Source organism: Parasteatoda tepidariorum, chromosome 8 (genome assembly GCF_982258835.1).
Source record: "Parasteatoda tepidariorum strain Cologne lab strain chromosome 8, Ptep-v5.0, whole genome shotgun sequence".
NCBI classification, from domain to species: Eukaryota; Metazoa; Arthropoda; class Arachnida; order Araneae; family Theridiidae; genus Parasteatoda; species Parasteatoda tepidariorum.
Genome location: NC_141762.1, coordinates 8,648,750 through 8,667,119, shown reverse-complemented (window position 1 = coordinate 8,667,119; position 18,370 = coordinate 8,648,750). Strand labels below are relative to the sequence as shown.

The window sequence follows — 18,370 nt, the reverse complement described above, 5'->3', positions numbered from 1 at the left end:
AAATTTAGATAGTTGCTAGAGCACAGATGATAATTTTAGCTACATAACAATAACCATAGTAAAATGTTAAAAATGATAATGTTTAAAAAGTTTCACCTATTTAAGAATAAAATAAACACTATAAAATTAAAATAATAACAAAAAATGCACTCAGCTCTACAGTATAATTTGGCAACATTATAAAATCCAATAATAAAGCATTTTTTAAATATATATATATAGATATATAAAAAAATTAAATAAAGAATGCAGATTTAAAAGTAAAATGGTTACAAATATCAATTAATTTTTTTTCTTCCTCTTCTAATTTACTTGTTCCTACTATTCAAAATAGTTAAGGTACATTTACGATTTTCTGAAGAGCTTTCGAGATACACCAATTGGATGTCACAAAATAAAAATTTAAAAAAAAAAAAAAACTAAAAAAAAACTTTCTTATCATCCCTTTTTTCAGATTTCTCGCATAGTACTTTTATGTGGAAGCTTTTGCACCCGTATCTTGGCAGGAGCTTCAATTCAAATGAGAAATCTGTCATAATGTCCTTAACACAGTAATAAGCAGGTCAATAGTAAGTCTCTCTCTCTACCCATCCGCCAGGGTTCCTGCGCAATATATATCTTCGCACTTCATCATACACAAATATGAGAAGGGAGAAGGGCAATGCTGGTAACCACCAATTGAATCTAAAACAAATGGGAACAAATAAGTATGAAACAAAATCCATAGCTGCTAACATGGATAGGAAAAAAATCCAGCAGATTTTAGGAAATAATATAAATTCCATGATAATTCTAGCGTTATATACTAAATAATTTACACATAGGGAATTTTATAGTCATCAAAATAGTAAAACTTTGATATTTTTCAGTTATGATTGATATTAAATGATCTTCAAATGTTATGCTTTATATTTACCCATAATTTTGAATAGTAATAGGCATTTAATTCATCAAAGAGTCCCGCAGTGGACTGATCGTTAAGACACGGTTCCCAGCAGATCACCGAAGTCAAGCATCACTGGCTGCGGTCAGTGTGCGGGTGGGTGTCCACTTGGATCAGTGTGCTTAGGGACCGAGGGTGTGCGGTATTGGTCCTCGTTAAACTGTTCTACCGTAAAGTGCTCGACTACGCGCGCAGGTCGTCGGGCTACCGAAGCAGGGGTACCATCCCCTCTGCAGAGGATCAAAATTGTGATGGCATGTCTTCGGATCATCCGCAGGGATGTTTCTCAGTCCGTCGCCAATAGCCCATTGTGTAGCTCTAGTGCGACGTAAATGAACAACAACAACAATTCATCAAAGATAGTTGAAAGATTTTTTAATTAATTGAAAAAGGGAGTTCTAAAAAAAAGTAAACTGAAAATTTTAGAAATTTTTTTTTTTTTTTTACCGATTTCTATAAATGAGGCTCGCTTCATTATTAGTAATACTTATCTAAATATTACTATACTACGAAAACAAAATCTATAGCTGCCAACATGGATAGGAAAAAATCCAGCAGATTTCAGGAAATAATATAAATTTCATGATAATTGTAGCATGATATACTAAATATTTTACACATTAGGAATTTTTATAGTCATCAAAATAGAAAAAAATGCGATATTTTCCAGTTATGATTGACATTAAATAAGCTTGAAATGTTATGCATTATGGTTACTCATAATTTTGAATAGTATTTAATTTATCAAAGATAGTTAAAAGATATTTCAATTAATTGAAAAAGGAAGTTCTAAAAAAAGTGAACTGAACATTTTTAGAGCAAAAATAAACTGATTTCTATAAATGTGTCTCGCTTCATTACGTATTAGTAAAATACTTAGTGAAATATTCAAGCAATCAATAATCCAAGTAAAAATTATATTCAAATTAGGACTTTTTTAGAAAACTTACTCAATTTAAAGGAGTTTTTTAAAATATATATATATAAAAAAAAAAAACAGGAGAATTTTTATTAAACCAGACCAGAAAAAAACTGGCAAAATCCAGTAGAGTTTGCAGCTATGAAATGTAAAGCTATGTTAATCCTAACAGTTCACACTCTTGGAGTTTTAATTTGCTTGCTAAAAGACTTTGTTAGGTTAACAAGGATGGAAGTTCAAAATATAAAAATTAAGGACAAAATTGCCTCCAAATTGCAAGGACAATTTAAAGATGCTGATTCTCTAATGGGAGAAATTTGTACAATACCAAAAAGGATTTGTATTTATAACAATTGGTAATAGATTTAGTAGTTCCCGCAATTAAGTAAAACTAGGAAATTTTTTAAAAAAACTAAGTTTTTTTTTTTTTTTTTTTTTTTAAAGTTACACATAAATTCCTTTCATGGCTTATTATCTACAAAGAAAGAGGAGAAAATAGATTAAATATAGAAAATTGTTAAGTAGTAAAAAAATACGAGGATTTTCGTGTAAAAAAGAGTTGATTATGATGTAATGATGAGGAGGGAGTAGAGAGATAGGACATTGAATGCTTTTCGCACATTGAATGTTTTTCAGCCATCAAATCAAGGGTAATTGTCTCTTAACACTGGAAGTAGACAAATATCGTACTTGATGCACTATGACAGTCGTTCATTTTGTTATTTACTTTGTTTCATGGCATATAGCATAATTTTTGAATTTAAAATTTCTTTAATTCTTTTAGATAATTAATATTTATTCTTTCTGTTAACTTCAACAAAAACTTGGAATTTTGGAGTATTAATTAAAATACTTAATAATTAAAGACATTTAAGGACACTTTTATAAAAAAAGAAAATTAAGGACAACTTTGAGCCCTGCATTAGTTGCAAAATCTACTTGGAACCTTCTTCCTCTATAAGATTGTTACCTAGTACAGTACAGAACCCGTTATCCGGAAATCTGAAAACCGGAAAACCAAAAAACCGGAACGAAATTCAATGAATTTTCCCGCCATTTTTTAAAAAAAAATTTTTTTTTTTCCTCATAAGATTTTAGAAATTTTCTTTCTTTTTTGAAAGATTTTTACCTTACAATCATTTTGGAAATAATCATTAGTGTATTACTTCATCGTTTTTTCTTCTTTTTAAGATTATATTAAAAAGTTTTTTTTTTAGTTGGGTTTAACAATTAAAAAAACGACTTTTTGTAGCGATTCAGAAAACCGGAAAAATCAGTTATCCGGAATAGCGATGGTCCCGATCGTTCCGGATAATCGGTTCCCTACTGTACTTTAATCTACCAATACATTAGAAATTAAAGGATTTAGCTAAATAAATGACTGCAGTATAGTTAAAAAGGATCTTTGCTTGGGTTTCATTTTAAATTCCGTCAATCAAGTAAGAGAATTATTGCTTTTTTAATGGTTAAAAAATGTTTAAAAATGACTTACTTGAGAGGATACATCCTAAGACCTTTATCCATTCCTGGAGTGTAACAAAGAAAAGCTGCCATAGCAGTTTCAAATACTAAGCCAAAATTCAATACATGATTCCTATAAGAAAGATTCAATAGAAATATTAAAAACTATGGGTTGGTTTTATCGTGTTTTAATTGTATTTTGATGTTGGCACAGTGCTAGGAAAAAAATTCTTTTAGACATGAACAGAGCGTTTTTATGTTTCTAGGGGGTCTGTCTTCATGTGGGGGCCCTTTTTGAGTGATTTCAAAGAAAAAAATTTACTTTTGAATAATTTTTAATTTCTATTTTAAGAAAGTAAAACAATGATATATTATTATAAAAGCTTTAATACATTATTTGCATAAGAAGTTTAAGGTAGCAATACTTTTTACGCGTTTTGAGAGATGAAGCCTTCTATCACATCATTAAAATCAATTTCCTGCAAGACATCATATTCAATGCTCAATTTTTTTATTAATTTTAGTCTGGCAAATGAACGTGCACCACTATACATCTAGTTATCATGAATAACAATTGACAAATGTCGCTCATGAAAAAAAATAAAAAAAAATAGACAAACGTCAATGTATGGAAACGTGTCTTCAAGATTGTTGTTTTTTACTATTTTATGCATCTTATCTATTCCAAATTTATATAATTTATTCTTCTAGGCCTTACACCATAATTCCAGATCCTTTTCTTTAAGTGGGTGTTTGGATACTTTTAGTGAGATAATGTAATGTATATACTCACAATTCTTTTAGAATCAAAACTAGATAAATAAAAATAAATAATTTATTTAAGATCCTTTGCTACCATTAAATTTCAAATATGTAAATAGTGCATAAACTTCAATGCAATAATTAAACGATTACTTAGTTTAATAATGATAAAAACCATTATGAATTATAAGATATTAACGTTTTTAAATCATGTTAAATTAAGTAATTTTAATTGCTAAAATCTAATAAATGAAAAAAAAAATCTATTGAAGCCGTATTCTCATACTTTCATCAATTTTATTTTCACTATAAAATTTTCAAGGTCAAAAACCTGAATCATTTGAAAATAAATAAAGTGTGTTCATTCAAAGAAAATACATGTTCAACTTCTTTCGTAACTTAAATTGTCACCTGCAATTAATCAGCATAACGGCAGTCTTCTCAAACTAAAAATATTGCTTTTTAGTACACGGAAATGCAAACATGATTCCAGAAGTTCTTAAGTATGATTTTCTATTTTATTTCGCAGACTATAAATATGTTTATTTAAACAACAAATGTCACTAATGCGTATTAGAATAGAATTTAAGTTCATATCATTTGAATACTTATAATCATACATTACCTCATTCCTTGGTGTAAAACGGAATTCCTTCTCGTTTTACAGATGATTAAATCTGCCCACTGGACTATCACAATTGAAACAAAGAAAGCAGTATGGCAAGTGTATTCCAAAATCTTCCTATCTTTGAATGTCTAAAAAGAAAATTTCAACATTTATTCATCATCCATTCTGCTTTATCATAGAGCAGATATGATATTTGATCTGAATTTTAGGTGGAATATCAAATATCAGCAAGATTTAGTAGAGATTTCCCTTAACTATGAATAAAAATTTCATAAAAAAAGTAATATGTTTTTAAGCGTACAACACATCCTTTTTCCAATAGGAACTTTCCACTTACTGTACTTTTAATTAACAATGACACTGGATAACAGATATTACAGAAATTCAACAACAAATATCCTTAACTATGAATTAAAAATTCACCATCAGAATGGTTGTAATTATGCAATCAACTGAGAGAAAAATATGCTTTGGGGGAGTTTTTCTTGCATGCTTTTAAAATAAACAAAGAGCAGGTGAAATCAGCGAAATCTAGGAGCTATAAAAAAAACGTATCTACGTTTTTAAACTTCTTTCAAAGCAAAATGTAATAACAAACAAAGAGTGGCGAATCCACAAAGACATAACAGATAAATTTTTTTTTCCAAATTAAATAACGTTTTCTGTGGGAAATATTGCCTGGAAATGCCAAAATTGTCTTAATTTTTTTATTATTATCCCCAACATAAAAGTTAAATATCCTTAAGGGAACACAGAAGTCTTTTCTGAAAGTTGAAATGTGTAGTGTTGCTACAACTTGGAGGCCTGATGATACCCAAGTAAATATTTAGACCAATACGAGTGATCTCACACAAGAACTGAACCAATCACTACAGTGTACAGTGCCTTGATCCTGTATTGTATCATTTTAAAAATTGCAATGAATGTCCTGCTTTTAGGAAGTTGCTTTCTAGATTATTAGTGGCCTGCACTATCTAAAAATTCTGTGCACTGGTTAACCAGAGAGCTTTGTTCAATCAGTTAATTATTAGCATTAAAGTAACTTACATTTTATTGGTTTAAATGACACTCCTTGAAGCCTTTCAAAAGCAGATATAGTTATTTCTCTCAACAAGCATAAAGACATTCAGCCCAATGCTGATGGTCTCATGACGACTAATTAATTAGAAAGAAAATAACACCCCATAGTCCATTCAAACAAATGCGTATTTCAACCACCTAGAAAATCATTCGCACTTTTATTTTTCAACAGTACTGTGAGAATCAGAATTGAATACCTGTAGGTAGAAAGGGCTCCTGCCACATGGCCAAAGTATAGGTGACAGTAACTTTGGTTTTAAAAGCAGTTTTTGAATATGCAGCTGTGACAGTAGTATCATGAAAACAACTTTGCTTTCTCTGCTAGTTCTACCAAGATATTAATCAGAATCACAATTTGTAACAAATGGAGCCCAAGCACTACTATTTAGATCAGTTAAGCTGGTTTAACATATAGTTGGTTTGTTCAGTAGAAATAGTTGAGGATCCGTAGGTGCAACCACTTATATGTGAAGTTCTGAATCGCTTGGATAGCATCAGTATCCAATATAGTTAAGACGTGCACTGCATTTACGTTCCATTTCAACTTTCAGGGGATGCATTGTAAATCCCTTAAAAGATATTTAACTTGCATTTAGAGGATTAAAAGTATGTTTGCAACAAAAGTGGGATTTTTAACCTAAAACTATGATCGTTTTAATCCAATTAAAAATACTGGCAATTTTGGTGTTTTTACTCCTCACAGAAGATAATATTTGATTTGAAAAAAGAAAAGAAAAGAAAACTATATCTGTAATATCCACGCAGATTGGCAACTTTAGTCTGGTATTAAATAAAAAAAGTTTAAAAACGAGGCACTTTAATGTATAAATATGGATATGCAAGAAGTTAACACTTACCCATTCTTGATTGTAAGAGTCAGTTAAGTCATTGACAGCTGCAGAGTCCCACTCTCTTCTCAGTCCCAACAGCCTTCCAGGCCAAAAACCATTCTCACTCATTATCACAAAATAAGTGAAAAAACCAGCAGCTGCCTGCATCATCCCAATCTGGCCATACGACATTGATATTAACCTGCATTATATTAATCATACTTCAACATTGGCAATAATGGGAAGCTCTAAGCAAATTGCTATTTCATTACATGGGATATTAAGCAAACAATAATCACATTATAATTTTGAAATAACACATTTATTTTTCCTCAAAGGGATTACCACTTTCTGTATTTTTAGTAAATGCTTAGAGCTGATTGATAATTTAAATTCAATAATAATTCTAAAACATTTTAAACTGACCCACAGAGAAAACTATAAAAAAAAAAATTATCTAGGTAATTTAAAAAAAAAAGTTATTTTACAATCACAGTTGCTGCTTTAGAAAATTCAAACAGAAAAATCTGAAAATTTACAAAAAACAAACAAACAGTGAACATACATCAAAACCTGTTTGATTACCGGTTTAAATTTCAAGGACTTTCTTATAATCGTCTTTCAACTCCATTGAGTTTCTTCACACAATCAAGCAGATTTTAATGTTTTATGCAGTCACATTTATTTGACAGTGATTTGCCGTATTTTGATGGCATTTTTGCTATTTTTACACTTAAATATTAAAATGTGGTCGCCATCTATCTTCATTCTTAAAGAAGTTTCTAGAAATATATATTAAGTACGGTCATTTCAAAACACCCTACCTGTATAGACAGCCAATTTAATCCAAAATGTTTATGACTGCATTTTGCAAAATATATTTAATTAAAGAAGACATGAGCTAAGCAAATTACATAAAGTAAAGTATACATAATTATTATTGTACATTACTATTACATAAAGCAAAGAAGATCCAGTTTTAGAGAAGACCCAATCCAGAAAACCTAATGACCCACAGACTTACCGTTCATTCACCAATTTGTCTTTTTGAGGATCTCGAGGTTGACGCTTCATGATGTCGCTTTCGGCAGTTTCGTAAGCAAGTGATATAGCTGGCACCTGAATTAGAATTGGGAAAGCAAATGTGCTATTTTTTAAAGACACCAACAACGCAAAGAAAGGATGCTTTTAACCCAGTATTTAATACCAACCGCTTTATGAGTGAATCCACAACGGATTTTATTAACTTCATAGAATATAAATAATGAAAAATAAAGATAAAAAAATAAGACTGGAGACTCAAATAAGATAACATAGAGTAGAAATTAAAAAAAAACCCACTAAGACTAATGACATAAACAATACGTAATCAAGATAAAAATAATTCTAATAACAATAGTAAATAATAAAAAATAATGGGTGAGACTGATGAGAAAAAGAAACAGGACCAGTCATTTAAATAATATAAAATGGTGATAAATTAAGAAACAAAAGTAAATCTGATGATTTAACTACATAAAATAGGAATAAAAATATAAAACAAGTATAAATGACTAAAAAAAATTTTACTTTCAGTAAAATGAACTACAAAAACTAATCTTAACAATAATCAAATAATAAAAAACCGATTTTTAATTGTACTTAATTTAAACTTTTGCTTAATAAATACGTCAAAATGTTGGATAATGTTAGCCCTAGATTCATTAACATTCATGGCTAAAATCAATTCTAGCAGACATGGCTATAATCAATTCTTACATTATTTATGTGCATAACGCAAATAGTAACAATAAAAAACCAACGTCTTGTCAATTATTTGTTTAAATATATATATATATATATATATTAGGGAAGCTGCCTAACGTATGATCGTGCCAGTGCTGAAAAATGTGAAGTTTGATATGACGCCTAAAAAGGCCAACTGCAGAAGATCTTGCTACAACTTTTTTGCTGTGGATCTCAGAAAAAATTACGCCTCAAAAAATTAATTGAAATGCATTGAATTACAATGCTGCACTTACAATGAATGCATTGAAATACTGTTGCTCCAAATGCAAAAAAAAAATTGCGTACATGGATCATGGCAGTTTAATATGAGGTGTAATTTTATTTCAGAAAATTTATGATTCATAAAAATTTTTTCAGATATAAAATGTGTTTATTGCTTCTTAAGTACATAAAACAAAAATCATCAATTAATATGTTTGTCTGAGAGACAAATGTTTACGAATGTATATCTATGAATCTAGGGAATAATTATAGAAAAGTCCATCTAATCAAGTCCTCCTTTATCTGGCCAAGCCTATCCAGATTTTAGCTTAACAAATCCAATCGATGTTTGCTCCTAATTAAAAGTCTTCCGCTCAGACCTCCAAAAATGAGCTGGTGTTTGTAAAAAGAGCGCATTTTGTTTTTTCCCTACAAATAGTGATTGATTATCACGTAAACATTGATAATTTGAATAGTTAATCACTAGGAAAATTTAATAAGGCAACCAATATCTATTTTTCGACATTTCAATGAAGTTTTTAGGTACTCAAGTCTCAATTTGCGCCTGCAGTGTTCATATGAGCATGGAAAAAATTAAAAACTGGTACAGTTTATATTAACATAACTACTTTTCCAGGAGTGTATGAGCCATGTCCCAACCTTTCTTACTTCGATTGTGTTTGCTTTCAAAAACATCAGGAAGTCTTAGGGACCCCCTTTGCCAAGTAATCAAAGGAACACAGCCATAAATTATATTAGTCCAAGAGGCTATTTATATGAAGAATAATAAAGTAAGAAGTGTGTCTCCAAAACATTGCTTTTTGAAGATACACCTCTCTCTTTGGGCAAAGTCACCCATTTAAATTCAATGGATGAACGTTTAAATAGAAAAGGAGCAAATTAAAAAAAAGGGGGATGTCACTGATCTGCAAGGCATATCTTTTAAAACTAGACCAGCAGCAAGAGAAGTTATAGTTTTTTTATTTATTTATTTTTAAATTGTATCTTACAAATAATTTTCTTAAATTAGTATTTAAAAACATTTTAGGTTTAGAAAAGAATAAAACTTTTTGAGATCTTCACAAACATTTTTATTTCCTCAGATTGTTACATTTAAATTAAAAATTATTAATAGAAAGGATTCAAGATATTTTATTGCATTACCAAATTGTTGACTGGTAACAAGTTAATTTGTCATTTTTGGTTACATTGAATATTCCAAAATTTTATTTCATTTCATTCAGTATAAGTAAATTTTATTGGAGTTTATTTGAATTGTGTACACATTTCATATTCCATTATAAAATAGTGACATCACATAGTTTCTGTGTAAAGCTGCCTTTCAACAAAATGTTAATATAGAATTGGTAAAACAGGTTTTGTTTTCAATTCTATAAGGATAAAATTTAGATTTAATTATTTTGAAGGGTTACCATCGTATCCTCATCCATAAAATTGTTTTTATGAATTCCATAAAAACTTCTTATTAAATTATTGGCTTACTACAAAAACCTGTTAAATGTTTTCAGCTAAGAACGTTAGTGGTTAATTTTAGCATTAGTGTGAAAAGATAAGTTTAATACTGCCTTAGAATTTTAAATAGTGATTACGTGTTTATAATTCAAACTGCATACGTTGAGTGAAAAGTTTCACTGAAAATTTTATTGAATGTAAATATAACTTTTTAAAAAAATCTTTATCATAAAATATATTTAAACATAATATTGCATGATTATTTTATAATATAATAAAAGCTGTAAGTATATAATCTTCATAAAACAGATTAAAAATACCATAAATAAGAAATAAATAAATAAGTTACATGTAAAAAATTTCTTTTAATTATTTTATGCTCATGACAATCAAAGGAATTTGAAAAAGCTAAATTGGAAACTGGATCGTAATATGTGACATATCTGCTCAACGAGCAAAGGCTTGGCAGTCATCATGATCAAACTTAATTTATTTTCAAATCATTAATTCAAAAATACAAGTTAGAACTCTTGGATCTCACTGTCATTTTGAAAGGTTCCGATTAATTTGGATTCGGTCAATTCGAATAAAGAAATTTTTTTGTTTTGGTTCTAAATGGTGATAATGCACAAATGTTTTGTTAATACTTAATTATCAAATTATCATAAAAATAAGAAAGCATTATAAACCAGAATGCTTAATGACAAACACTTTAAGTTATATTAAAATTAAAAAGAGCGAAAGAAAAGTGCCTTTTTTGTTGAAGAAATTTTTTTTGATATCCCATAGTGTTGCCATTTTAATGTCAGTGTCATACAATAATTATTCTATGTAAGTACAGTATTAAGAAATCAGATAAGTAATAAGCAAAAAAATTATTCTCCAAATACAGTACTAAATCCCATATCCAGATCTCTCTTCCGGACGCTTTAACAATCAAAATGAAAAAAATTCTTTTTCTTTTGTAAAAAAACAAAACAAGCTTTCTTACACCTGCGATTTGTTAACAAAAGCATGCAGGTATGAGAATCCTCTATTTTTCCGCTAATTTCTTTTTCTTTCTAAATTTTACTGGAATCCGATTTCCGCTATAATATGAAAAAACAATTGAATATCAGGGAAACAAAATCCGGTATTTCATTACAGAGCGAAAATTTTTTCTTCTCATATCTCAGAGTGCGCAAAACAGTTTCATTTTGAAAATATTGCTGACTAAACCGAGAATAAAGTCATATTTGAAAGCGCGATAAGGAATTCACGGATTGTAATAGTATTATATTAAAAAAGAAATGTAAAATTTTAAAAACTATGTGAAAATTCCAAGCTGTTGAAAATGCGATTGACAAAACCACGTTGATAATAAAACGTCATAAATTCAGTGCATCATAAAGTAATTCTTCAAATGCGCGATTTCGAATTTCTCGTGTATAATAATGTAGCATTAAAAAACTCAGAACAGCTGACAAAAATGCAATCGTAAATCCACATTGGATTGCAAGTGTCCCATCGTATCTGCATGGGTTGTCCATAATTAAGAGTAAAGTGCACGATTCAAAATGCAATTTGAATAATATCAAATTTAAACATTGAGAATTCAAAAACCAGGTGAAAATCCATTTTATTAACTGCAAGAAAAAACTGGTGACAAAGGCAAGCTGATCAACTGTGGAATTGTCGCTAATCGAGAAATGACTATTAATTAAAATGCAAGATTCGAAATTTGCAGTATATTAAAATGTTGAGATTTTAAAAACCATGTGGAAATCTGTAATGAAAGCTGCCAACATAGCAACTGACAAACCAGGTGGATTTATACATTGTTGTTTGAAATTGATGTTAATTATTTTCTATTTGGTATTTTTTATTAAATAAGGATGTTTTGATGTTTACCTTAAAGGCTTATTATCCCAAAAATCTGTTTTTAGACTTGCAAAAGTACTATCGATTCTAGATATGGGACTTTCCACTTTATTTTAATGCAGAGTTGAGCTGGCTAGTATAAACCAAACAATTAAAAAAAAATTTTTTTTTTAAAACAATTTTTATATCTTTTATATCAGTATTTCTTTTTAATTTAGAAAAATTAAATTTTCACACAATTTTGAGTTTAATTACTGAAGTGAATTTGCATCCTTTTAAATAAACATAAATATGTAATTTGAAAATGTTTAGAAATCATTGAGTTCCTGAAAAAATATCTACGTAGAATAAATTAATGTGAGAAAGTTTGACGTTAAGTAATGATGTCTCTAAACATGCTTGGCACAGCAACTTTAAAATTGGTTATGTTTGATGTGCATTGAAAGAAGTTTTAATAACTGTTTGGCTTGACAAAATAATTCCTACCTTTTAAATTTTTTGTATTTGTTATAAAGTTGCTTTTTTTTTTAAATTTTATTATTTTATTAGCTTACATAGTTTTGAATTTTTTTATTTTTTATTTGAGGATTACAACTGATTAGAATCTCATTTTTTAAAAAATTATGCTTAGTTTAAATTTGTTAAAATTATTGCATATCTAAAAAATGCTTTATATTATGTATGTGATGTTTTTTCCTTCAATTTTAAACAGTATGACATGGAGTCAAAACATTTCTGTGCCCCCCCTGCATGCTATTAAGACGGTCCTAACTGACTGAGTATTTGTCTCTCCTAAATACAAAGAGTGTAATCATATAACTGCTAAAAACTTGAAATAGTTAAGAATATTACAAATAAAAGAACTTAAAACTGATATTTTTTTATGTCTACTATATTACGTCTATTATTTATTAGTTTATTAATAAAAAATAAGTTTCTGCCACCGATGAGAAAATGCTTTCAAATTCTTGAATTCATTCTATTAACCTGTCATATATTTGACTTCATGAGTTGATTACTGCTTATTTTACAATATTAGTGTAATCTTCACAAATTTAAAAATGAATAAACAATCTTTATAAACTCTTGCAGTAATAGAAAATCAAACATAATATCCATAAAATTGCACAATATTAGAAAATCTGATTTGTGCAAATCTTATGAAAGTCTTGTCATCAAAACATATTTTGCTCTATAACTCTTAATGTACAATACTTCTGGTATGAAATTAAAGAGTAAAGATACTAAACAAAATCTCCAAATATTCAATAATTTTTCAGTATATCTTGATTTAAATATTCTCTGCCAGAAAGACAGACTAAAGCATAAAAAGGTAAATCTTGGATGAAAAAGTTTGTAAAAAATGATCTAGTTTGATAAATTAGTTCATATAAACAAGAATTATAAATTTTGTTATTTCAGTTGTTAAAATTAGCCAATTATTATTCTAAACCATTTTTATGAATTTTTTCTTTCAATCTTAAATTTTTTCAACTTCTAACACTAGTGTCAATTGAATATTCCAACAAAATCCATCTCTTAATAGTAGCTAGTGACTGAAAGTAGTAGTTTGTAATCACTACATTTAAAAAAGAAAATATTCGTAGTTAATTACAAAGAAATGCATTTTTTTTTTATGATGGCTAATTACTTAAAAAAAAACTTTTGGTTTACTAGGGGGTTCATTTTTTATTTAACTGTAATGGTACTTCATGATGTTCAGATGATAATGTTAGACTTAGTTATTTGCATTTATTTATTTTAAATAAGTTTCATGTCACTAAATGGTGTGGTAAGCTGCTGCAATGTCAGACATATTTGTATTGAGTTACTAATAAGTCATCTGATGGCAAGGTGAGCCGCTCACTTACTATTTGAATATACAATTTCTTTTTTTTCTAATGACCAAACAATGCCACACTTACAAAAGTCTGCACTATTTTAACAAATTAGAATCACAACTACATTTTCCTTTTTATGAAAAAAGTACCAAATTAAAGAACAAAAATACATTATTATGATCCACAACACTTCTATGATAAAAAAAACACTAATACTTTTCTTTTTATTTGCTATATGAAGGAAGTGAGTAAATAATACTGACTTCACACCAATATCAAGGCTTACACACTATAATAGAAATCCCTATTTTAAAATTGAAAGCACATGGTAGCAAACACAAGTTATTTGCATTCAATATAATACACACCAATTAATTAACTAGAAAAAAATGAATAAGGTTGAAATAAGTAATATAGATTCAAGACAAAAAATGCTAAGTAATGCTAGTTAGTATTGAGCAAAAAATTTGGGACAAAGCAAGTGGAATTTATATACTATAAGCACAATAAAAAATAATGTATTCTTTTTTTAGCATTTCAACTACCTCTAATTGGAACCAACCTACATTATAAATAAAATGTTTTATATAAAAAAAAAGTCAGTCTTCACTGCTGCGTTTGTTATTAAATATGGGTTAAAGCATTGTCATAATAAGTATGTAACAATTGAAATGTTCATGCTTACAGAAATAACCAAAAAAATTTACATGCTGAAATTATTCAACAAATTCTAAATAATAAGGATTTGAATAAAAAAGCATCAACAAACTTATATATTGTGAAAATATAAATAAATAAAAGTCACAAAATACTTGTTAAGATCAATAAGAATGAGTGGCAAGATATAATTTTTTATAACAGCTTGAGTAAGTTCTATTTTTCCTCATAATTTTAAATTAAAAAGTTACTCTTTCAAATCTATTTTGAACCGATTTTTTTTTTTTGAAAATGTCTATCATTGCTTGTCAGACATGAATTGGTTTCATTGCAAACAGTTTTTCAAGATATTAAAATATTTAATAAAATTCTCAAAGTTCACAGTAAATAAATTTCCAGACTTTTTCTAGGAAAACATCAACAAATTTTCACACATTATTTTTACTATACAGGACAATATTTCATTCAAAATATAATATAATATTTTATTCAATAAGTAATTGAATATACTTTTTGATATATCAAAAATGAAATTTTAAAAGAATTAAAATTTTACCAAGTCAAAGTTAAACACATAGGTTTTTTAGTAGACAAATTTATAAATTATACCGAATGTTATTTTAAAACCTAATGTAGTATAGTTAATGAATAGAGTCACATCATGGAAATTATCTGATTTGTGATTAAAAAGCAAAATTATTTTTTACAGAGAGGTTAATTTCGAAAAACAATTATTAAAGATCTAATGAATATAATCACTGAATTTCAAATACGTTACAAATACGAACTTCAAATATAATAATTTAAGAAAAAAAAAATTTTGAAATAAGAAAGTGTAAAACGGAAAGCATTTTGTATAAATTAATTTTTCAGTTTTAATGAAACATAACCATGCCGTAGCACATTTTTTAACAAAAAAAAAAACAGTAACTGTTTAGCTATCTACTTTGAACCCATGGCTAATTATAATTATTGCAAATTTTAAGATTGAGTATCTTCCAAGGTAGTGAATTTTTTTCTTAGGTTTTAGCTTCTTTTTTTTGTTTGTTTTAAGATTATTTCCTACTGAATTTTCTCCCCAATTTATCCACTAGAAGCACCCGTTATACAAATTCCTCCCTCAAAAGAAAAATTTAGCCAATTACAAATTTCTCATACGAACTATACCCACACATCATAAAAGATGGGAAAAAAGGTCAAAATCAAGAATGTATATCCCTTTGATTAAAAGAGAAATAGCAGAAATTAATATTGTTTCTTCATGTTGTCAGTTTTTTTAATAGCACATTATTAATGAAGTGCTGAAAAAGTAGTAAATAAAAATATTTATAATACACTATAAAAATATTTCCCACTGGGCAAGGTTGACATAGCCTTTCATCCTTTCTCTAAAATGAGCACTAAAAATGCTTGGATATTAAACAAAGGGGTTCTGCGTTCCGCTGACAACACATCCAGAACATCTGTTACTGTATCCCAGAGTTAGAAAACTGGGATGGGTAGAGTAATCCTTGGCCCTCCTTGAGCTGCACCCAACTGATTTTTTTAAATAATTTTTTCCCTTCTTCTTTATGAAATTTTTTTTAAAACAAAACTCAGAAATTAATCTAAAAATATTTTTAAGTATTAATAAGAACGTAAATGGATTCCTTTTTAAAGAATGACATGCCTCACAAGTCACTGGTTGATAAAGAGACGGGACCTACCCATCTGGATTATGAACACAGAAGTTTTAAATATCTTCTGAGCAGGGGGAATTAAAAAAGTTCCTGTTACTACGAATTTGTGAAATATGTACTCAGAATTTTAAGAAGAATCTAAAAAACTAAGTCTTTCAAGGAGTTTTGAAATTGCGGATCTAAGATATTGTGTACTTCTTATTTCAAAAGAAGAAATTTGTGAAAGGCCCATTTCTAAAATGAAAAACATCATGTAGTTTTTTTTCTTCTTCCACTATTTAAGATAAAATGCTTCGTCGAGAAGCAATTTTTACCATAAAATGATTTGTGACATCCAAGCTTTTCCTTAATTATAAATTGCTTATAACATAATCTATAAATTTAATAATGGATTGCTGGTTTGATTTATTAGATTTACCTTACTGTGAATTAAAAATAAAAACTTTCCATTTCTACAAATGAAAATATTGTGGTTAAGAGTAACCAACAGTGTAGAAATATTAGAAGAAACACAAAAATAAGCAAAAGAGGAGAGGAAAACGCAGCAATGAAGAAACATGCTCGAAATGTGTGCAACCAACAGCCTACAGAGGGAGGAGAATAATACATCACAATTTACCTTTCGTTAACTAGTTTATCATGTTTGGGGTCACGGGGTCTTCTTTTCATGATATCTGACTCTGCATGCTCGTAGGCCAGAGATATAGCTGGCACCTGTTGTAAAGGAAACAGAAAAAAAGTGGCAAAAGAAACAGAAGACGCACAGTTTGTTTTTGCAGAAAGAGAGAGAGAGAAAGAAAGATAAAGCACATAATAGGAAAAATTGAAATGGCGAAAGAAGAGATTTTTCATCATGCATACAAAAAGAACAACAGTTTATAAATGTAACAGTTACTATTCATATACACAGTATATAAAGAGGTTCTTTTAAGTTTAGTGGTTAAAAATTTATCACAGAAATCATTAAAATACTTTTTTAAATATTAGAATTAAAAAAAAAAAAAAAAAAAACATTAATCCGAGTGGTTTAATCTTAAGAGAATAAAATTACTATTCAGTCAATAATAATACAGTATACTCTCTGTATCTCGAACTTCGATATCTTGAAAACCCTTTTATGTCAAAAAAATATTCCCCCCCCCCTAATCATTATATATCCATGTAATGTTAATTTGAATTCCTATGTCGAAGAGTTTCTTTGGAAAACCTTGTTCTGTAGAATTTTTTACAAAATAAAAAAGCAATTTTTTTGGGAAAAATTACAATGTAAGTTTATTGTAAACCAATTCTTTTCTATTCAATGCATAATTATTTTTGGTCTTACTTTTAGAAATAAAATTATAATTGTTGTATTAAGACTTATAGTCAACTATACATATTTATTGGTAGTTAATTATGTTTAATGACTACTTTTTAGAGCATTATTTTAGAATATACTTTTCTAATTTTCAGAACACATTTAGTTCTGAACTTGTTATCTCGAAATGTTTTTAGCTTCCCTCCAATTTTGAGATATCGAGAGTATACTGTATCATCATTTGTAGTTTTATTTGCACCATTTAAGAAAATGTAAACAAAATTGAAATGTCACCTGGAAGATTTTTAGTGCAGTTTTAAAAACCAGCCCATCAAAAAAGTTGTCTAGTTAAGGTTTATAACTGACTCCCATGCGCCAATTATATAACTGTAAATTTTCTATATATCAAAGATAGGAAAATGCGCTGTTTTGCTTTACTTGATACACAATTAAGAATCAACATGGAATAAGAAGAGACCAAAATCTATAATATAATAGAAGTTACTCCAGTCAAATTAGGTTTTTTTTTGTTTCTTTTTTATTAAAAAAGCAATATTTAGAATTAATTTCCGAAAAGTTGAAAATGATTTTATCTCACCTAGTGCATTCTAAATAAGAATATGTGTTTGATTTCTGAAGTCATACCAGTGAAGTCTCCTGTTTTTCAACGAAGACTCCCGTATTTTACGACTATCTCCCATTTGCCCATATATTCTCAAATTTCTTAGTATTTTTTGAAGAAACAAATTTTTTTTTATTAACAAAATATACGCTAATGGCAAAAATACTTTTCTTATTCCTCAACAGATGGCACTATAGTCAGTCCCTCTGTTCTTTCGCTCTGTTTCTCTAAAAAAATGTTTCTTTAACAAAACAAAAAAATTTTAAAATCAGAAAAATTTTGCATTGAATGATACATTGAACAATACATTTTGTTTAGCGGTTTGATCA

General features: G+C 28.3%; 1 protein-coding gene across 2 annotated transcripts in view; it reads right to left on the bottom strand.

Annotated features, from left to right (window-relative positions):
* Positions 1–286: 286 nt before the first annotated feature.
* LOC107456568 (sodium/potassium-transporting ATPase subunit alpha-B) overlaps positions 287–18,370 on the bottom strand; it is a 94,034-nt gene continuing 75,950 nt past the window's right edge. The window contains exons 17-21 of one of the 2 annotated variants that reach the window (XM_043050242.3): positions 16,742–16,836; positions 6,651–6,825; positions 4,711–4,841; positions 3,355–3,456; positions 287–684 (exon numbers count right to left, since the gene is read on the bottom strand). In XM_043050242.3, coding sequence (XP_042906176.1) covers positions 564–684; positions 3,355–3,456; positions 4,711–4,841; positions 6,651–6,825; positions 16,742–16,836 — 624 coding nt within the window. In that variant the 3' untranslated portion in view covers positions 287–563. Of the gene's footprint in view, positions 685–3,354; positions 3,457–4,710; positions 4,842–6,650; positions 6,826–7,647; positions 7,743–16,741; positions 16,837–18,370 lie in introns of both variants that reach the window. The other variant, XM_043050241.3, reaches the window with a different exon arrangement.